Below are 22,723 nucleotides of genomic sequence, written 5' to 3'. Positions count from 1 at the left end.
ATGAGAACTTGCTCATATAAGAATAGGTTTGTGTGTATGTACATTTTTTTAAAGGACACTTATTAGTATGTCTTTTGCTTAAATGAGGAGCTCACTGTATAGATTCTCTGAGACTTGAGTACTTGAAAATTGAGTCCCTGTTCTCCAAGTATTTGGTGAAACGTGGTAAATTATTTCAACATAGATTTGTGACTCTGCGGAGTTGCCGCTACTCTGATCTCCTTTGCTTGCTCTGTTTTGGTCTTGAATGCACCTAACTTTTCTCCTCTTCCCTGCCGTATCTTTCTCCGCACGATCTTTTCATTGTCATCTACAGACCTTCTGTCTGCCTTTCCAACCAGTAGCCAGACCCTTCTTGGCTGATCAGTCTATGACTCTGGGAGCTCTGAAGGTAGCACTTAAAATATATAACAGTTCCCTTTCCTACATTAAAAAGCCACAAAACCTTCATGGAAAATAGCTAAGAGGACGTACACAGTAGGAGGAGAGGCTCTTGCTCCTGCAGGCACCTTGCAACGGGACTATTTTTCTTATATGATATAAATGAAATCTTCACTCTGCCCACTTTTACACCTACGCATGTACTGAGCGTCTCCAAGGAGACAAGGAAACCCGGAGTCCAGTGATGGTGGTGAATCCTCCTCGGAGACAGCAGGCTGGAGTCTCAGGCAACTCTCCCAGGCGTCTTGGCTTCCAGATGCCCCTCTCAGACAGCCTCTCTTCTCAAGGCTCTTGCAGGCAGGCTTTCTCGAACATGCCTCTCCCTTCCCAGATGAAATAGCCTGTCCGTTCCATCTGAAGGGCTGGTCGTGGTGAGTTCAGTAGACAGAAGGCTACTGAAGGGACAAGAAGGGTGGGTGCAGTAGGGAGGTGAGATAGGAGGGGTCCGTCTTTCCCAAGATCTTTTCTTTGTCACCCGTTTCTTTATCTGTGCGTATGTTTTATTTCCTCCCTCTGGACCTCTTAGGCACAAAGCCACCACGCAACCTTACATAGCGTCTTAAAAATATTCTTTGTGACAACGGTACAGTCATGAGCTCGGTTTAGTTAGATTGTCCTTTGAGGAGAAGTACTCCTCTTGCTGATTCAACATTTTTAGGCATCTTTTCATGAACAGGAGTCCCCTTGACCACTCTCATTGCCCTTCCTCTGAGTTTGCTGCACGGGAAACCCCGTACCATCTTGCCTTTCCCCACTGCACCGTGTCACTCTAACTTTTCCTAGAACTATAAACACTGTTTTCTTATGTAAATGACATCTGTTCCTCTTTGAGGAACACACTACCATCATTAGCCCATTTTTCACACTTTCTAAGATTATAGTGTCAGATCTTTTCGATACGTTGACCACGTCTCTGTGTGAATCTTCTTTCAGGTGCAAATAATGAGTTATCATGTAGCAATGATTATTGATGTGATCCCCAGTAAATCTTGTTTTGTCTCTAAACTCCAGGCGCATCATTTAACGAGCCTTCTCAACATCTTGTCCATATGTACATTTTTGGTTCTCAGCTGAATTGATTCAAATAATGTAACTTCTCGTGTGATTTTCTAGCACAGTGTCTGCAAATTTCAGTTTTCTGTTGCCAATCCTGCTGTCCTCTTTGGAAAGGTGGGGCTAGCTGTTATTCCTATTAAGTCCTTTGTCACTGAATGACTGCATGAAAATTTATTGATGACATACTTTTTTATTTGAGCTTTCGAAAAAGATTGGTCAGTCATTGGTCAGTGTTCTGCCTTTGGAGGAGTCTCCTTTTCTCCTTTGGTTTTATCTCCAGTCGATAGCACCTCCCCAGTTTCTAGCTTTAAATAAAAACCAGCCCATGGTGTAAGCTCAGAAGGACCCATTTGTGTTTGACACAGTCAGTTTTATTCACAAGCGTATAAGGTACCCTTTGAGTGGACTTAGAGGTCAGATTGGCCAAGATTTTTTCTTACGTAGTCCATCAAGGTCACCCTGATTTGATCTTCCTTCACAAATAACTTTACCCACAAGTGTGGTCCACCACTTAGCTTTTCCTCTTTATTTGGACTCAAATGAGGTGAAAGTGTTACTTTCAACTCGAGTTGCCTAGCTCCCACGAGAAGAATTGGAGGAGTATGAAGGTACCTTTGAAAAGAGCCCTTTATTGTCTCCGAAGTTTCTGGCTTTGCCCAGGTCCTTCCTGGCCTCTCTCTGCCCTCCTTCCTCAAAGTCCCAATCATTCATACTCTACATTTCATGTCACATTTATGGTAGGAATCAAGTGTCTGCTCAGATGGACTGCTACGCCCGAGGAACTGTGGATGAAATTGGCTAACTCTAAGAAAACGTAAACACATTCTGGAAAGTTTTCCAACTTAGACTGGTGGGAAGTTTGGTTTGCTGTTTCATTTGCCCGGAAATGGAAAAGTCAAGATCTCATCCTCATGTGTCCTTCCTAGAATACTTTTTTGTGAAGGAGGCCCTGAACCTGTGTAGTAACACAAACGTTTTCCTTCCATTTTTCCTTGCAGGCACTTCAAGTGGCAAGACAGCTTCTTCTCCAGCAGCAACAGCAGCAAGTTAGTGGATTAAAGTCTCCCAAGAGGAATGACAAACAACCAGCCCTTCAGGTAGCAAGTCTTTTTTTTTTTTTTCTTCTTCTTCTTTTTTTTTCTTTAAGTTGATGATACACTTTGGGACAGCTGATAAGCCATTCAGAAGTGGATTGTGTTGAGAATTGCAAATCCTGTAAGGAAATCTTCTGCAAAAAACTTCATTTTTTTGTTTAACACTAGAACATGACATTTGGGGGGAAAATGTCTGTTCAACCAACATTTTTGTTGTTGGGAGTAAGCAAATCTAATGAGACCATTTAATTGGAGGCGGAGGAGTTGTTGGCATGGGTTGCTTATTAGGCAGTGCGGCTTACCAATGAGGAAAAGTCCATAGTGCTCACATATGTCACTCATTCTCTTGTGATCTGTCTGGAAATGGGACACACACACACACACACACACACACACACACAAATGTTACTTTAGTGCAGTGGTTTTCAGCCGGAGTGCTTTTACGCCTCAAAGGACATTGGGCAGTGTCTGGAGACATTTTCGGTTCTCACAACTTGGGGGGAATGGGTGCTACTGGCATCTAGTAGAGGGAGACCGGGGAGGCTGCGAACGTCCTACAGTGCACAGGAAAGTATCCCACAAGAGAGAATTATTCAACCCAAAATGTCAATACTGTCAAGAACGTATTGGGATTAAGGAAGATACTGTATTTTTTAATACACCTAGTAATGAATGTAATACCTACTCCATTATTCACTGGATGTTTTCCAAATATTTCTGAATCATTGATAAAGATTGGCAAGCATCTTTTATGTAAAGATACTCAAAAAGACCGTTTTGGCAGCTTCTCATTTCAGGCACATTGAGGGCAGGGGTTAGCGGAGTGGAAGGAGTGAGTTCATAAAAATCTACTTTGAATCTTTGACTTGGAGTAGAAAATTGTCATAGACATTTTAAAGAAACTTGACATGGAGTAGCCCATGCTCCCGTCCAGGACAGGGAGGGCACTTGCAGGGCAGGTACCAGGTGGCTCAACTACTTACATAGCTAACAGTGGGCATCCCTCAAGATGGGAAGCAAAGATGAGTTTCCCACGCTGGGCATTCTGGAGAGGAATTTGTAAGTGGGAGCTGGTGGGTATAACTTGATGCCGATTAAGATGATCACAAGGTCAACCCAAATTCTAGCTTGGGTTGACTCTTCTCAGATCAGAGAGAACCAGTATACCAGCACCCAAATCATCCTACAGAGATCAAACTGACCTTGGGCCACACGTTCTGGTGCTTCTACGTCTGCTTGGAAATTGTCACCGTCTAGAGGAAGTTCAGCATGATAGCAGCACTTTACTGGCAGAGTTGAATGACAATGTGCATTGTTTACTAACACTTCCAAAAGCAGTTTATTTGGTCAGCCATCACCAACCCATATGCCTTTTCATGTGTGTGAATGCTGGGGACATTTTTAATGAGGTCCAGTGTCACTGAGGTCCCACGTCAGGTGCTATAAGCAGTGCTTTGTTGTGCAGATGTCTTAAGAACAGCTCTGGAGGATGAAATATGACTGTGTTGACCTTTCAGCTGTGAGCTTATTTGTCAGGATTCAAATAAGTTGAAAGGATCAAACTGAACAGTTTCCGTAGTCAGACTGGGAATTGTGCTTCAGAGGTCAGCAGCGGAGGCCACATTGCAGATTCCAGAACATAGCCAATTGTTGGTACATATTAAAGTACTGGGGCATCTCCTGCAGACAGAGACACAATTAAAATTCTAATTTATTAATGTATACAGGGAGCTAGCCCAGCCTGTCATTCAGTGATTCAAATGACTGTCCATTCTTTTTGCCTCCCCCTTGGAGCTCTCACAGCCTAAAAAATACTATGAGTCCTCTTGAATTGATCGGACCTCGAATGCGTTGGAAAAATAACAATATATTATTGGGGGGCAGAATCTCACATATCGTAGTGCTTTGGTTAGAGAGAATTTTCAAAAAGGACACACATACATGGTCTAATGAACTGCTCTTCAGTATTGAATATCATCTGTAATCTTTTCGACTAGACTTATTTTCTAGATGCTTCTTAAAAAACATAGGGCATTTTTAGGTAACTTCTTTTCCAAGGTGAGTGAAGTTCCTTTAGGGCTAAGTATATGAAGTCAAGTTTTAGGGGATTTCCTTTGGAGGGCTCTTCTTCTTCTTGCCCGTTATAAGGCTTTTAGCCCCCAGAAGAGTATGATACAGAGGGCTTTGTTTTTCTTGGCAAAGGACAGTGTCAAAACCAGCCTAATGCATTCTACTGAGCACTTCAGTCTGTATGAAAAGTGTGGGGCGAGGGGGCCATCTTGGATGCTGGTTTTGCTAAAGAAGATGTTTTGAGTCCTTTCCTGCCCCCTCAGTGGGAGAGTTGACAAGCAAAGCATTTAGACCAGTTTTAAGAGTTGATTCCGGGGTTGGGGGGAGGGGAGAGTTGCTTGACCTGTGTGTGTGTTTGTGGGGGGTGCGTGTGTGTGTGTGTGTACGTACGTGCGTACACACATGCAAGTGCATCATAGACTGTTGTCTCTTCAGCTGCCTGGTAGGGTCATGCAAATTCACTAAGTTTTATTGGGTTGGCTGGCCTTCCACAAACAGAGAGGAAAAATTACTAACCTAGGCCACATGGCATATTACCTTGTTATAAAAATACTTAGGTAGACTTGGTGATTCATGGAAGGAATAACCTTCACATTTAAATATATCTTGTCGAGCCATGTCCTTGCTGGGGCATCTCAGCCAGAGCGGCTCTGACATGAAAGGGAAATCCTACAGCAAATCTTAACAGTGTTCCTCTCTGATCTCCTTACCCTTCCTTCTACACCGAGAGACCTATTTTAGCAAATTTCAGATCTTCCGCATAGAGCAAGGCTTGACAGGGAAGAAGGATTTGATCTGCTGATAGCTTGAGGAAAAAAAAAAAGAAACCCAAATCCCCAAATATACTGTGACTCATATTTTAAGCAAATCTCACACTTCCCTGCTTTATGTTTGGCAGTGCTCTCCAGTTTCACAGGCTGATGATACAAACAAAAGAAAATGGAAAGTTAGAGGAGGCTATAAGTGGTTACTCGACAGAGATCACAAAATGTAGTCAAACATCACCGATTTGGACTAATTTCAGCGAAATGAGAGTAAATAAGTGAGACATGACGCTCTTTGCAGATACACATACTGAACTAAATCCGAACTGGTCGCGTTCTTGGGTGACATTGTAGTTTATGGTGAAGGCATGAATCGGGTATAGATATTGCTTCTGAAGTTCTTGAAAAATATTCTACTTAGTAACCTAAATAGCTCCTTATTTGGTCTATTAATTTGCTTTGCAAATTTTTTTATGAATGGTACAAGTGAAAATTGGAAATTGGCCCCATCATAAATTCAGCCTCAGAAGGATCTGAATTAATTAAATGCAACTCAGTGAACGTTTCTAGAACAGCTGCAACTTGCAGGGCATCAAGCTGCTGTTCAGAGATGTAAAAATGTCTAGGAGACAGACCCTACCTGCAGGATGCTTGAGCTGTGAAAGAATTAACCAGGTTTTGCCACAGAAAGAAAATTATATGTGAGTAAAAATAGTAGGCTTCCTTTTATAAATATTTATATACTTCTGAAGATTGCTAAAACAAGTGAAATAAATGCTTAACAGTGCAGGTGCGCCCATAACCTCGAAAATGTGTAACTTTCCTGGCTGAAGATTAATTTGTGAGCAATTTTATTGATCACATTTTGGAACTTTGACCACCGTTTCTGGGTAGTAATTCATTTGGGTTCTTTAAGCGTTTTAGTTGTTGGCACAAGGACATAAACTGGAAGGAAATCAAATGACACATTTTCTCCTAAGAAAGTAAAAGTACATGTGTATTCTGGCAGCATTCAAGTTAAGAAAGAAAGTAAACCTTGTGTGTTGCTTACCGAGGAGAGCTGACCACCATTTCAGGCCATGTATAAAGAATTTGAACTTGAAAGCAGTCATCTGATACTTTTCTCTCCTGTCCCGTCCCCTCCTTCCAAGTTTATCTCATGTGCAAGCCCCTCACACAGGGGGCCGTTTCACTGGAAGGAGGGCTGGTGGAATTCACTGGAAGGGTCTGCCTTTTCGTCCCGTTGGAAGCTCAGGATGGTAATGAGGACTCCTGCTTTAAGTGGAGGAAGTTAAAATGCAAGATTCAGCAGGTGTTTTTTTTAGCATTTTTATTTGCAGTTATATAAAACGTGCTTTAGGCAACATTTTGCTTGGCATTAATGCCACATATAATCTTAGTACCTCGTATCATTTCCACGTTATTCACTGAGGAATAAATTGGTAAGAGGAAACCTTTAAAGGAAACTACGATTTTATGTGGTAGATAGTGAAATGGAATGGTTTGGAAATACTGACCCTTAAAAGATATCTCTATGCACTGAATTAGTAAAGTGCATAATAGTTCAGGAGAGGGAGGCAGATTTTTTTTTTTAATGTTTGCAGTTAACATTGTCTAGAATTTGCATCCCTGGCATGAGATTGATATGAAGTGTTGAAATTTTGGTACCTTTTAAGATTTCATTGTTATCACACAAGTTTGGAGAATCCCCAAACCCTAAAAAATAAGTCTGGATAAGAAACAATAAAATAGAAATGATGCTTTAAAATGGTTATTAAGTCTTTCCGATTATGCACACCATTAAAAATATGATAGAAACAGGATCCCCTCCTAGAAAAATGCACATGCACACAGAATTTTGCGTCAAGGGTTTCATGAAGCTCAAGAAGTCCATCTGTTTGCCCAGGTTCGATACTGTTGCTGGAAAAAAATTTTTTTTCCAAAATAATGTGTTTTGTCCTTGCCACCAGATTCCTCACGTGAGTTGTGATAAAATGAGTTCCCTCATTTTTGCTATTTCAACTCCAGCTGTATATAAGGTGATCCTGTGTCTGCCCAGGACAGCCTTAGTCTATGCCTGTTGACCGAGTGTATTTATTAATAACTCTCACTCTTAAAAGTATCCCAGTTTGGACATTTAATTATATGGTCACTTTGCTTACACGCATCTAAACATTAAAATGCAAATGTGATGCTACTATCTGAAGTGTAAGCATGTGTTTGTCACCACGTGCATGTGTCCCTATCTGCAAAGATAGTTAAGGTTTATGGACCAGCCCCACGGCTACTCTGTGGTGTAGAACTATCATGAACCATTCCATGGATGAGCAAAAGTGAAACTTCCGAGAGGTTAAGTGACTTGCTACAGAGCACACAGGCAATGACAACGCCAGGCTGGCAAGCCAGGTGTTTTAAGACCACCAAAAACCAGTATGTTATCAGGAAGTTAATTATTGCTTCTCCTTCAGTGTGTGTTTACTCAGCATCTACTGAGTGCCATGTTTTCCATCAATAAGCAAATTATTGTATTTTTCATAGCATAAGCAAAAGTGAAGCCCAACCAACAAAAACCAATTTCCACTGTAAATATCTGGATTTCAATTAAGAGGACTAAGATCTGCATAATTATCCTAATTGTCACTGTGTGTGTATGTGTTTGTGTGTGTGTGTGTGTGTGTGTGTGTATCACAGCAGTGAACAAGAGCAAAGAAAACAGTATTTCTTATTCTCTAGCCTGAAATGCTCCTGTGAGCTTCCATGTGCTGGAACATGGAGATAGTATGTTATAATCATTGTTGGGGCTAGGAGGTTGGGAGGAACAGGAGAAAAAAAAAACATACTTGACTGGTCAAAAATGTGTAAATTGCTGACAAAATGACACATGTAATTAAGAGTGCTCCTACCATTTTACCTTGTGGTTTACACCTCCAGTGTTGAAAAAGAGAGCAACTCCCACCTTGCTAATTACCATTATCACTGAAATGCTAGGGTTGGAGTCATTAGTTCCATGTGCATTTAATTAGAGGAAGGCTGAAATTGGATTTAACTTATTACTTTTTCATGGATCACTTTCTTGTCATCACTTCAAATTGGATTGCAGCCCCAGGTAACTAATTATGAGAGCCACAGGATCAAGAGTGAAAAAAAAGGTAATTAGGACTAACACTGTCGGACCCTTGCTGGTCGTCCACTTGTGCTTCGGGAAAAGGGGGAGAAAAAAAAAAAACCCAGTCCAAGCTGTATTTGGTAGTATTACAGATTAGGGAGTTAGAGGTATGTAGGGTTGCTGAGCATGATGGAAGACTGCCACCACCCAGAGTGGTTTCTCTGATAGACAACTGAGTTGAAGATGTCAAGTCGACATGGTGCCACAATCAGATCCCTAATACCTTGATTAAACTTGTAAAAGCAACAGATTGCTTGTAGGTATGAGGCATCTCAACAACTGTGTAGTCTGAGGCCTCACATACGCGATTACAACAAAGCTGTCAAGACGCCTCAGAGCCAAAGTATGGAATATTTTAAGTACAGGGAGTTAGAATTTAATGAACGTATTAATGTTCCAGAAACATCATTCATATCTGACAGGAAGACACATCAGTCAGCACAACAGTAAGGTTTAGGGTTTATATATCAGGAATTTTTGTCAAAGTTTCCAGCCGACCATTTACTTTGCTTCTGGTTTGTTCCCCACCCCGCCCCAATGTTGTGGATAGGCTTGCTGACGTTCTGTTTCTCCTTCCGCCCCCGTCGAAAATACTTTAAAACAAATGATATTGTTTCCATGTGCAGAGCAGAATTCAGAACTGCAAGCAATCAATTTTATTGACATCGTCTGAAAAAAATGTTGATGACAGTTGGAGGATGTGAAAGGATTGGATTTTTAAAGTTGCCAGTACTAAGTGTGGCAAAAAAAAAAAAAAAAAGAAAGAAAAAGAAAAAAAAAGAAACGTAATCTCATTAAAAAAAAAAAAAAAAAAAAAAAAAAAAAAGCTTGTGAGTTAGACTCTCCTAAGAAGGGCTTCTTCTTTGGTAGACGGTGATAGCATGATGAGAAGTCTTGCTATCAAGCCTGCTGATTGCCTTGACGGGGGCAAAAAGCTTCCCAGAGAAGTGAATCACCAAGCAAAGATGGCTAGAGTTTTCTTAAGTTGTTTAAAATTTGTTTTAATGTTCTGTTAATGTAAGCAAATAATCATGATTCAGTCTTGTGTGACTTTCAAACCCCTGGGTAAGTGAGACTTGCTCATTATTTTCCAAGGAGTCTAGGGAAGTGTAGACCGTGATGTGCCCACCCAACAGAGACCAGACCATGAATATTCCCGAAGTGAGAAAATACTCTTCCTGGAATTATGAGTCCTTTTCCTGTGTGAACCTTCTAAGCAAAATCTCAAGACCCAAAATAGTAATCATCAAGCCTAATGCAGAAAATTAAAGGTTTTTTTTGTGGAACATCTTAAGTTGATTTAGAATTTTTGTACACAATATTCGTCTGTGGTTGAAAGGGGCCATGCCGAGGTCAAGTGATGCAGTGTTTTCCATTTTTCCATATGAGCCTCACAGTGTGTGATAAAAGCAAACTCCTTTATTTTGTAAGTCTGCAGGAATTTCTGATGAAGTGCAGAGGTCACGTTCCCTGTCAATTTGAGTAGCCAGCGTTTTTAAACTACTGTTTTTTTCTTCCTTTTTTGTGTGCCTTTTCTTCCCTCCCCCCAGCTCACCAGAAACCATGGCACTTTTCTGACACATGCACAGTGAAGTCCTCCAATCTGAAACTCATTAGCACACAGCATTGGACCCTGTCCAGTGGTTAGAAAATTTCCTGAAGCCTAGAATAACAGCATTTGGTGCAAGCACCAAGGACCAGAAGTGACAATGGGGGTAGTCGAGCTCGCCTGGCGCCCTGCCCAGTCGGGAAAGCCAGCTGACCATGCAACCCAGTGAGACAGAGGTCGTGCACATGGGATGGGCTAGAAAAGTTTGGTCCTTAGAGAAGCATGCTTCTGAAATCACAGGGCAATGTCTTTTTTCCCTACACTTATTATTTGAGTTGGGTTGGAGGTATTTATCAGCATTAGCTGCAGGAACATGAAAGCAAGCAATTAGAGAAATTGGATGAAAACCAATTGCTACAAGGTAATATTTTTTACTTCTGTCACTATTGGGTATTGCAGAACCTATGGATTTCATTCATTCATTCATTCAAACTTTGTTCATTGAACCTCACTATATCCAGGTAACAGGACCTAGACGGAACCCTTGCCCTACCATTAGAAAAAGTACACAGTTCACCGTGGTTCAGGATAATTTAGGCCAGGTTTTCAAACAGGAAACTGAGTCCCAGAAATATAACAGTAATAATATTAAAAAGCAAACACTTAAATTGTACTTTCTAGGAACCAGCTACTGTACAATAACCGGCTGAGGGTAAATTCCATTATTATTCCCGTTTTGCAGATGAAGAAAGTGGGGCATAGAGAAATTAACTTGCTCAGGGCCAAACCATTGACAAGTGGCAGAGCTGGGGTTTGAGGCCAAACAGTCCAGCTCAGGAATCTATGCTCTTATCCATTACATTCTGCCTCTTCTCCCTGAGCTGCCACCTGGGCCTCACAAACAGGGACAGAGAATGGAACGGAATCAGAGTTGCTGATGCCGAATGCTTGTCACTAACCACTAGACCACACCGTCTCCTAATTTGGACATATGTACGGGCATATTTAAAAAATAGTGCTTGCGCTTGAAATATGCACTTTCTAAAGGGAAATGACGCTTGGGAAAGAGAAGAAAGACGGGTATTACTCAAAGCTTGCAGACAACTCTGCAAGTAATTGTCTAAAGGCAGCCGCTGAAATTGAGAAGCAGTTTGGAAAATGTACAGTTTGGGAAATTTGTGTACCGCTGTAATTACGGTAGTTGTGAGTTGATGTCATGCCTAGTAACTGTTTTTGTATTGCTTGGGCCTTTGTTACTGAGCTGTGATATCATGAGCAAACTATTATAAACATAGCATGGATATAGCATGCTTGTGTAACAAAAGATCGGGAACTTTTATTAAGTTTGTTTTCCTTGTCATATTGTAAAAATTTATTATGTGTACTGTGTATATTAGAAACAGATTTGGGTAATTCTGTCTAAATGAAGTCATCCCGGCTATTTCCAGACTGTCTGTTTTTGGTTGTGAATAATTTTCATACATCAGATGGTTGTCATATTTAGTCGCTCTCAAAATTTTAAAGAGAACATATCCCATTCTGAACTTTGGGTGGACTTCGGCCGCCTTGCTGTTGCGATTGTTTGAGTTAGAAATTATTGCGCAGTAAGTTACAGAGACTGAATGCTAGTCATTTCTAAGGGGTCTAGGGCTGCTGACTTCTATTCATAACTTTTCCCCCTTCCTCAACCGAACAGATTTTTAACTACTTAAGTAGTAGAATTTAAAGCTGCCAGGACACAATTGGGCAAAGACTGCCAGCCCTTGTCCTTTTATGTTACATCCCACTGAGGAAATTTGGTAAACATTCAAGCAGACAGAGCTCAGTATTTATCGGTGTTCATGGTAAAATGTGGATTTTAAACGGGTAGTTGAAAAACGCTGGATGACTCAACCCTTCCCAGCTCTTCTCCTCTATTGCCTTCTTTTGCTATCAAGCTTTTAGAACCTGAATATTCTGTCTGTTGCTTCAACTTTTTTTTTTTTTTTTTAACTAGTCACTTTACTTCCTAACCTCCCCCCCAAATCTGGCTTTTCCCCTCATCGTTGTCTTGAATGTTACTGTCACTCAATTCCGTGCCCATGTCTCCATCCTTACCTCAACTTGTCTGACTTCGTAGCAGCCTGTGGTCCTTCGGCTGACTCGTCTTCTTGGAAATTGCCTTCTTTGAAACTTCTTGAATTCAGTGCCCTCTGGTCCTCACCATTCTCCTTCTGCTTCCCACTTCTCCTCTGGAACCCAAGTTCATTCCTTTCCTGAAGCTCAGTCCCTTGGATCTTCTGCAGTAGCACTTCTGTCTTCTTTGCTTGTTCTTGGACCTCTGCACCCATGACTCCAAGCCTGTCTGTACCCCTCATGGCTCTCTCTTAGCTCACCCTCACAGCAATTTCAGTCGTCTCTAATCCAACTGATCACTTTTGTCACCAGGCCCTATTAGACTCACGCGTCATCGTCGACTTACTAATTTCTCTCATCCCCACCACGTTATCAGATCTGCTGTTTTCCTTCCACTGGGCATCTTCCGTCTATTCCTTTCTTGGTGTTTCCCCTGCCGCTACTTTGTCCCAGGGTTCAGGCATTCAGGAAGGATATGCTTAGCTCTTGGCAAAAAATGATCATTTATCCTGCTCCACCCCCTCAGGGCATCTTCTGTTCTTCGTGCGGATCTCCTAGCCTACCTACTGCTTTCAGCCTTTCCCTCAAGGCCAAGTTACTCTGCTATTCAAGAACTTTCGTTGGTCCGCTCTTACTTCCATACCAAGGCTAAATTCTGTTGCCTTCTCCTAGTTTCTTGGTATTCTGGTTAGGGATTAAATCAGATGACCTGAGAAGAAGGTGGTAGTCCTCTTACTGGAGCGGGGGGAGGGGAATTCAGAGCCATGATTCCTTCTGTCAGGAGGTGGACATAAGTACAGTCCATCTGATAATATTTCCGATTCCCCCAAATCCAGAATTGCAAATATTGCTTGTTTTGATGCCCGCCGTTTAGGCAGAAGGCCCTGGTGATTAAATTGTGTTTGAGTTTAAGTCCAAGAGAATTATGTCTCTGTCTGCTTTCTTCAGAAGGAAACGAAAAGCTCTGTGATATGCTATGTTTTCCTATGTCTAAATTCTCTGCTGTGTTGCCCCATGCTTCTTCTTCATTAATATCTATTGCTACGGCCTAGCGAGTTCCTTCCCATCTTCTCTGGAAGTAGGATCTGCAGCCAGGCGCTCCTTTGTCTGCATACAGAAGAGCTGCTTCATCAGACCTAATGAAGCTGCTTTTAATAAGACATTGGTGAAATTATGTCCGGTTTGTTCTTTATTTGATAACGTAAAGGAATTGTTATTTCTTCTAGAAATAAAGTTAAGAATCCAAACCACATAGAATAGACAGAGCACAGAGGTTCTGTTTGATCTAGGTATGAAATGGCTCTGCCTAGAATGCTGTTTCAAGGATTCTTGAACCAGGATGGCCTCTGTAGGTTCGCTGTGGTTGATTAGCCATGTCTGCCGTGGGCACTGGAGTTGGGAGTACGTGTGCCTTCTACCTGCCAAGGTTGACTTACCTGACGTAGTCTGTGCTGATCACATACCAGAGTAGAGAAGGACCTGGAATTATTTTTTTCTGGGATGCCTGCTAGATCCTGCAGTAACTACTGAAATATTATCTAAAATTAAACATGTCTTTTATATGTTCCTAATATCCTCCTCTGAGGTGGCGCAAATTGTATTCTTATCCTGAAGCTCTGCCTCTCTGTGGTCAAAAGTGAGCTGTGATTTGTCTTTAAAGGCACAGTATGTTTTGTATGTTTTATATGATGACTGGGTCGTCATGTAAACTCAGCCAGGTGGTTGAGAGTTACAGAGATTTGTGTTTCAGAATACGGCGAGAGGAAGCTCATCACGACTAATAGCGTGATCTCTGGTGTCAGGCTCCCAGGTTGAGGTCCTAGCACTACCCTTACTGCTGAGTGACCTTGGAAAAGTAGCTTCACTTCTCTGTATTTCCGTTTTCTCATCTAGAGAACGTGACTGATTACCTCATCTATCTGAAGGCGATTGTACAGGTTAAATGATTAATGCATGAAAAGTGCTTGCCCAGTGCCTGGGACACAGTAAATTCTCAGAAAAGTTAGCTCTTCTCATAATTATATAAACTCCTTTTAAAGGGAAAATGAATACCTGTTAAACTCCAGATTATATGTTAATTCAGTTAATATCAGTCCCTATTCAAATATGCGTTTTAGCAGTGCAGCAGGGACTGTCCTTTTGCTGGTAGTCAGTTGTGGTTAACCAGACATGATGAGAAGACATCAGACTTCCCATCTGTAAAATGGGGGTGGCCACGTGCCCATCCTATGGAGTTAATGAAGATTAGCTGAGTTACTACATTAGAAATGGCCTAAAACAGTGCAGGGTACACAAGAAATACTTAATAAATGTTATTAGCTGTTCTCATCATCTCTGCCATCATCGTTACCAGTATTATTGTGATAGAGCATTATTTTCCTAAATGTGTCCACTTTGGCATAAATGAGGGCCATGGTGTTCTGAAAATCCCATCCTGGTCTCTCTTTTATCCTTGTTTTCCCAGAATTGTATATGAATTCATGCTCTGTTGTCGTAACAGCCAAGGGAACTAGTCCCTAGTCTTACATCTTGAAGCTGTGGCATTCTGCACCCTGCCTGGCACAAAGTAGGCAATCCGTAGATATTTCTTTCCCTATGAGTTAGTGAATGAGTGAGTGATGAATGAATGAGTGAAATATCTAAGCCAAAAAGAAAGGAAAATTGATACTACTTTAGTTGAAGAGGCTGCAGACTGGTCTCAGGTTCATAAACCTCTAGGAATATTTCAAGACCATGAACACAGCATTAAAAGAATCCGATGTCAGTCCTGCCGAAATCTTTCATTGGGTCGATGAAATGAATCTTGCCAAGTATGGAGTGAAAATCAGAAAACTCCTGCAGTGCTGTTTGACTGCCCTTAATGCTCTGTGCTTGCCTTTGTACATTTGCTAATCTGTTTAAGGTATAATATTAATGGCATAGAACTTTAATTCCTAAGTGTAGAAAATTAAAGGAGACTAAAGGCAAAATACAGAAATGTATTTGGTGTCAAGATGAAGTTCAATGAAGCATAGCGAAGATGGAATCGATTATTAAATAAACATGGAGGGAAGATGGAAAATATACCTAAATCTCTCAGTTTGAAAGGAATTGGTTTACTTGATTATTTGCAACAGTATCACACTCAGGAAAATCTAAGACAAATGAAAGCAAAACAGAATTTAATTGAGCTATTATTTTGCAGACTTTGGCTTGGTTTCAGACAGTCTAATCAAATTGTGCTTTGCTCAAATAACTAACATTAAATGCAGCCTACCAACAGATGTTTAAAAAGAGTCTAATTGGAAAATCTACATCCTGGATTTAGTGTGTCTCATCGGAAAAAAAAATAGCTTCAAATTTATATTTTGGGGGATGACACCCAAATGACAAGCATTTCTAGAAAAGATAAAGTTTTCTTCAAGGTTGCCCGGTGCTTGGGTGGAATTATCTTGAATAGTCAGAGGTGGCACTCTGGAAATTAAAGTTCTTGGAAATTGTCCAGCTCTGTGCCATATAGAGCTGTACAGAGAAATCGCCTTTATCACATTACATCACCAGAGTCCTGTTACAGCCCCTGGATCGTGTCAGGGGCCCGTGTGCTGTAATTTATAATGAACCCTTGGAAGTCATGCAAGGCACATACTGATTGATGACATTTAAAGGTACTGTCAAGGTGGCTAGGTAATGAAGTTGACCTTCCTCCATCGTTGTCTCGGTTTCATGTTTGTATATAGAAAGAAACCATTTCACCTGCCATATTTGCTTGGAACTTTTCATGAAATCTACAAAAGGAACTTGGCTTAATAGTTAACTCTTTTCTTCCTTTAGACCAGGGGTCAGCCATTGCTTCTGTACAGGGCCAGATGGTGAATAGTTTTGGTTCTTTGGGCGATAGTCTCCGTGGCGGTACTTACTCTGCTGTTGTCATATAAAGGCAGCCACAACATGTATAATTACTTACTATACATAAATAATGAGCATGCAGTATTTCAATAAAAATTCATTTGTGGGCGCTGGAGTTTGAATTTCGTATAATTTCCGCATATCACATAAAATTCTTCTTTTGATTTTTTTTCCAACTATTTAAAAATATGAAAACAATCTTAGCTCAAGGCTCCTATGACTACACACAGACACAGGTGATAGGCCTGATTTGGGCTGGAGTTTGCTGACTTTTGCTCTAGAAGATCGGGTATGATCTCACAGATTGTCCATTGAACAAGGTTGCCTGAATGAGGGGCTGGTGAAGACTGAAATCTGGGCACCATATTATCAAACCTTGCACCCTGGTGTGGAACCGGCACAGCATCTTCTTGGAAGAAGGAGTACCTTTTTTCTCACTTGCACAGGGGTGCCACCCAACCCCCATATTTCCTTCCTTTCCATCTTCTTGGTCTGACGTCTGTCCACTCATTGCGGTAGGTGTAATGGCTAAACTAGTACTTAACTTTCTGAGATTGAAGGAAACGGACTAGGCTGGCAGGGCCTTAGCTAGCCCGTATGATACAGCGTCATCCCTTGGTATTTGTCGGGGTTGGTTCCAGGAGCTCCCAAGGATACCGAAACCTCAGATGCTCAAGTACAAAATGGTCAGCCCTCCATATACACGGGTTCCACATCCGCGGATTCAGCCAACCACAGGTGGAAATTTTGATCCACGATTGGCTGGACCCTGCTGATGCAAAACTTGCAAATACAAGGGCTGACTGTATTTATTGAAAAAAAAAACGTCAGCAAATAAGGGGACTCATGCAGTTCAGCCCTGTGTTGCCCTGGGGCCAGCTGTGCTTGTGTGAGGTTGAGGAGAGCATCCTTTCAAGACGTCGTACTCCATCTGGAGTGTCTTCATAAGTGTATTAATGCTTAATTGAAGATAATGTAACTGCAGATCAAAGGCATAATTAACTGGCTTGAAGAAACTCTTATGTACATCAGGATTTTGACTAATAGAAGTCTGGACAAAATTGGTGTAGGAGACGATCTTGAGACCAGCTGAGGCTTCATCTGTCTGTTCAGCTGATGGTGACAACAGTTGGAAGTTCTCCCAGGGAGGGTGGATAAGGGCCACTGTCACCTCCACCATTCACAGTACCTCCTTTGGAATCGACACTTCCCTGGTTGGGCTCCTGGTTGGTCCCCGGAGCTGCTGGATAGCAGAGCTCTTGACTATCTCCTTGTCTACAGTGCGGGGTTCGTTTCCATCAGTGTCAGGATATCTCTGTGTCTCTTAGACCTATAACTTATATAGGAAGTACGTGAGCTGGGAGCAGGTTTTAGAACAGCACTGGGCAAACCTAGACCAGTGGGCCACATCCCACAGCTTGTTTTTGTAGCACTCACAAGCTGTTTATTATGTTTTTAAATGGTTGGAAAAAACCAAAAGAAGAATAATGTTTCATGAAACATGAAAATTCCAATGAAATTCAGATTTCAGTGTCCACAAATAAAGTCTTATCAGAATAGAGCCATACTCATGCATTTTGCACTGTGGCTTCTCTTGGTAGATTGGTATAGTTGTGTATCCCACAAAAGCCTTAAAATATTATTATCTGGCCTCTTACAGAAAAAGTGTATGGACTCCTGGTCTAGAAGTTTAGGTTTGATCTTCAGGACATCTTCGGGAGGAGAGGCTTGGGAATCTAGCAAAGTGCTCGTTTTATAAAGGAAGGTGTATGAAAAACAAGAAAATTGTATTTTTCCCTCATGTTGGAAAAAAGCAAGGCAGCGCCTGGAGGGAAACTGATAGTGAACACAGTTATTGGACGCCAAGGCCATAGCCTTCTCATGAGAAGATTATTGATCTTTATTATTATTGTCATCATCAACACGATCTGAGTCTCATTTTGATCTTTATTAATGTAATTATCATCATCATCAAGATCTTGGATTCATCTGGTATTAAAATTTATTGGAAATGATATAGCAATTCTGCCTGACAGCAAGGCCCCTAGGAAGTAAATGTGAGAATGGACTAGAGGATTGACTCATTCATTCATTTACCCATCTATTCACTTACCATTCCTATTCATATTTATTATTTACCTCTTGTGCACTGGACCCTACTTAGTACTGGAATTCAGAATTGAATATTTCTTTGTCCTCATGTTGAGCTGAGACTGCAGAGAGAATTATAATACGATGAAATAAATGTACTAATAGATGCAAATGAAGGGAACTGTGGGAACATAAACGGACAGAGCACCTGAAATGTGACTAGTGCAAGTGAAGAACTTAATTTTTAAATTGTATTTACTTTTAATCAATTTAAATAGCCATGTGTGGGAGTGGCTACCATTTTGGACAATGCAAATAGAGAACATTTCAATCATCATAGAAAATCTATTGGACAGTGCTATTCTAGAATGTTCTTTGGCTTTTAAAACATTTTGGTAAATATATCCTCCTGATGAAAGATCAAAAGGGTAGTCTCTTTTAATGTGGCTTCTTCATACATCTCCAACATGTGTCTCTCTAACTTCTTGCCACATAGTATATCTTCCGTGTCCTTCTTTTACTGAATTGCTATCAGGCAGGACAATACCAGTAATTTCTGGGAACAGCTAATGCCTCTCCCTGGAGGCTGAAGTTTTCCCTTCTAATAAGACAAACTCCAAAGTCCTGGAAGTTTCATTGAAGGAAACCAAGCCAAACTCCTTCCCCCGCAGCGAACCACAAGACCCTTTGAAAACTGATGATTATTTTTATTTGTGTAGACTTAAGATGGAAATAAGAACTTCAAAAGAGAATTTGAAAAATACCCTTCTCACCAAAAAAGCTTAAATCATTTCCTCTGAAAGTTTCCTTCTATCGAAGGTTTACTTTGGTCCCACAGACCAGCCTCCTCCTTTCCTCAGTCTGAGGGGGAGGAACGTGACCTTCAGTTTCCACTGATGCTGCTCTAAGGGTCCCACAAGGGTCCCTGTTCTTGCCTCCTCTCTCAGGGGCAGAGACTGACACACCCTGGTTTCCTCTTGGCTTTGCTAAATACCAAATCCTTGAACTTTGTTTTTTGCTTCCAAAACATGTTCACAATTGTGCTTCTCACCCCTGCCTCTCAGGCGTGAGGTTTATTGGTCTGTGTTTTATCAACAGTGATGTAATGAGTAATGATATGTCCATTTAGATTAATAGCAGTAATAGTACTAAAATTAAGTTTATTGGTTTAATATGTTGATTGGTTAGGGAAAACTTGGGGTTGCCCTTAATCTTTAGCTTCAGGTATTGATGAGAAAAAATAAAACTTAGTTGTTAAGACTCTAGAGTCAGATATACCCAAATTCACAAACCATTTTCCAGCTGTATGACCTTGCCCAGGTTAGTTCACTTCTGAACTTCTATAAAGTAGAAATGTCTACCCATCAGATTATTTTGGAGGATTAAGTTTTGAAAAATGTATCTGCAAAGAACTGACACATAGCACTCAGAATGTTACTTACTCTTGTAGCCCTTGCTCTCATCATCCTGCTTATGATGTTGGTGTGGGTTATCACTTGTGAGATCCTAGGCTGGCCTGCGCAAAACAGAGTGGAATTTTATGTAATATTAAGATTTTTTTCAATGGTGATCGGTGGGCAGAGAGTGGCGATTGTTGTTTGAAATATGCGTTTCAGAGCAGTTGTATTTAGAATGGTCATAGCTGTATTATCATCTCCAGATCTTTCATACACCAGATGAATTAAAGATTCTCCAGCCAGAGAAACCTGTGCTGAGTTGATGTTCACATCTGTAGGTTCTCTGTACAGGAACCTACTTCACTTGCGATGGTACAGTTAGCTGCACCTGCTGAGAAGAAAAGAGAGCGTGTGTGATGTGTATTCTCCCCCGCTTTCCCGACCCTTCCTAGTTCCCCTCCCCACGCTAAGGAGGAAGTCGTACAGTTACTTTCTCGTTGAGTTTATAGTTAGACGTGTGCAAGCAGGACCAGGGAGTACTCTCATTTCCTCGTAATTTTTTCCTTTTCTTGGGTCTTGATGTGTTGGGAAGCAAAGCATGGTTTTTAAAGTTGTCTTCTGCTGAGGCCGTCTAGTCAGAGTTAACTTGCTTCTCTGGGGACTGAGTAATTTGTCACTCTTCATTGCCCTGTCACTTTTCCCCCAAGGGTGGTTCTCCACACACCTGCAGGACACTTGTTCTTTCACTTCTGTTTTGCCACGTTATTAACTGCATTTATTTTAAAAAGGGACAAATGTTTTCTTACAGCCAGTCGGACAACTCGGATACAAATAGGGTGGTTGTGTTTTGTTAAAAAGCATGAAATTGTCCAAGAAAATGTGGAAGAAGCTTAGGAAATGGAAATAATTGAAACTAGGAATTTTGAGACTTAGGTTATAACGGGAGGAGAATGAGGGAAGCAAGAAATGGATTCCTCACTAGAGATGGCAAACTGCTGGCCCACCGGCTGGGTGCTGTTTCATTCGCCCAAAGCGTTGAGCATCTTGTGGAGTTAGTTGCAAAGGTAAAAAAGCTGAAATGTTCCCATTAAAATTCCATTTTCCAGCATATCCTTAAAAAAAAAAAAAAAGGGAAGTTGGAACAACATTTCTATATAGCGTCGATTATCTGGAGCTCAGAAATGCTGCTCCTTTCTACCTCGTGGTGGACTTCAAACAACCTGCTACACCGTTCCTTTCAGTACCTGCCTGTCTGTTATAGGCCCCTCTTCCAAGTGACCAAAAGCTCCATTAGAAGGTCCACCCCGGAGTCAGGAGGGCTTTAGTATTCTGCAACAGGCTCACTTTAGCTCAGGGATTTTGGAGTTCTGGCTTCTTTGTCCCTGTGCATCCTGACTGTGGACTTGATGTCTTCTTTACCTGGTTGCCCAGGTGAAAATTGGAACTCAGTGCTTTTGCCTGGGACTCTGCAGTGATGATTCCCCTACAGCCAGGGTGGGGCAGGGGACATGTTTTCCTATAGGCAGAAAGTACGTATTAGACCAGATGATACACGCTTTCCCTTATAAGGTTTGGATACTCTGTTAGTTGCCCCAAAACTTAGTGTCTTAAAGCAAGTGTTAACACTTAACGATTTCACACATTTTCTCTGGGCCAGAAATATGGGTGGTTCTGGATCATAGTCTCTCATGAGATTGCAGTTAAAATGTGAGGCTGGGGCTTGACTGGGGCTGGAGGATCTGCTCCTGAGACGGCTCACACACATGGCAGGAGGCCTCAGTTCCTCATGGTGAGGACCTCTCCAGAGCCTTGCTTGAGAGTCTCATAACATGGCAGCTGGCTTCCCCCAGAATGATCCAAGTCTTTTGTGACCTAGCCTTAGAAATCACATACCATTACTTCTGCTATATTTATCGGTCACACAGACCAGCCCTGACGCAGTGCTGGAAAAGGCTGGGCAAAGCATGCATACCAGAGGGTGGGACTCTTTGGGGCTGTGACCCTGTGGAGAATCATTGCCTGAGTGACAGCTCGTCATGTGTCACATCCCTCAGCTGTGCTGGACAGAAAAAAACGGTTAAGGGCCAACTGGTGGTGCATTGTTGGTTCAAAGTCATTGGCCAAAGGTAGTGTTCACCTCACCAAAAGATTTCCCTGTGACTGATAAGAAAGATTGACTCAAGAAGAGATGAATTGCACCAAGATGTTTGAGGAATTAGATTTCTTTCTCAAATTCTCCATATTTCCTCCACTCCTTCCCCTTTGAACACTGAGAGGTTGTATATTCCCAAAGGTGTGAGAGCTTGGAGAATAATCACAAAGTGATTTTAAGGCAAAATCAGTAGTTGAATATTTCCATCCAGTGGCCTCTCTGGCATCAGTATCTCAGAGGTTTGACGTTATTAGAATGATTTTGTTAGTTGTTAGGTGGTCAGATGGGAGGCTAAGAAGGGCAAGTCCTTGCAGAGACTGGAGCAGAGATTAGGAGACTTCCCTGTCCAACCTCTGACAAATTACTGGGTGACTGCATTCAGTTAGACATGCGTTTTTGATAAGGATCAGGCAAACCAGACAGGGTCTCTGAACTCATGGAGCTTACATTCTTATGGGACGTTAAACCGGTATGCAAAATAATAATAATAATAATAATCACCAGATGTCAGATAATGATGAAAGCTATTAAGAAAACAAACCTGGTTAAGATCTAGACAGTGCTGATGAGATAGGTTCCCGTGGTAGATTGACTGGCCAGGCAAGACCTCTTTGAGTGGAGACCTCAGTTGAGTTAGAGGTTGAGTCTTGCACGTGTCTAGAAGAAGAATATTTCATATTGAGGGGGGCAGCAGGTGGAAAATCTGCCCCCCACTCCCAGACAGAAACAAGCTTGGCTGGGCTTCCACAATTCATGAGGTCTCCATCCACTCTTCAGCACCAAGGTTGTCACCACTGCACTGCTTCTGCTTGACCATTGGCTCTGCTCTCTTGCCCCTAATCCTGTAGTCCTGACCTAGCCTTCTTCTCTAAAGAAGTACTTTTGCATGCCCAACAAGATTCACATGGGAAGCACATTATGCTGTGGTGAGTCTATGTGTATT

At 41.6% G+C, this 22,723-nt stretch overlaps 1 protein-coding gene across 11 annotated transcripts in view; it reads left to right on the top strand.

Moving 5' to 3' along the window:
* FOXP1 (forkhead box P1) overlaps positions 1-22,723 on the top strand; it is a 590,027-nt gene that overhangs the window by 441,926 nt on the left and 125,378 nt on the right. For all 11 annotated transcript variants that reach the window (XM_082412243.1, XM_082412253.1, XM_082412254.1 and 8 more), the window contains one exon: positions 2,496-2,594. In XM_082412243.1, coding sequence (XP_082268369.1) covers positions 2,496-2,594 — 99 coding nt within the window. The remainder of the gene's footprint in view (positions 1-2,495; positions 2,595-22,723) is intronic.

Source organism: Balaenoptera physalus (genome assembly GCF_965194825.1).
Source record: "Balaenoptera physalus genome assembly, chromosome: 11".
Classification (NCBI taxonomy): Eukaryota; Metazoa; Chordata; class Mammalia; order Artiodactyla; family Balaenopteridae; genus Balaenoptera; species Balaenoptera physalus.
This window is presented reverse-complemented; position numbering and strand designations above follow the sequence as displayed.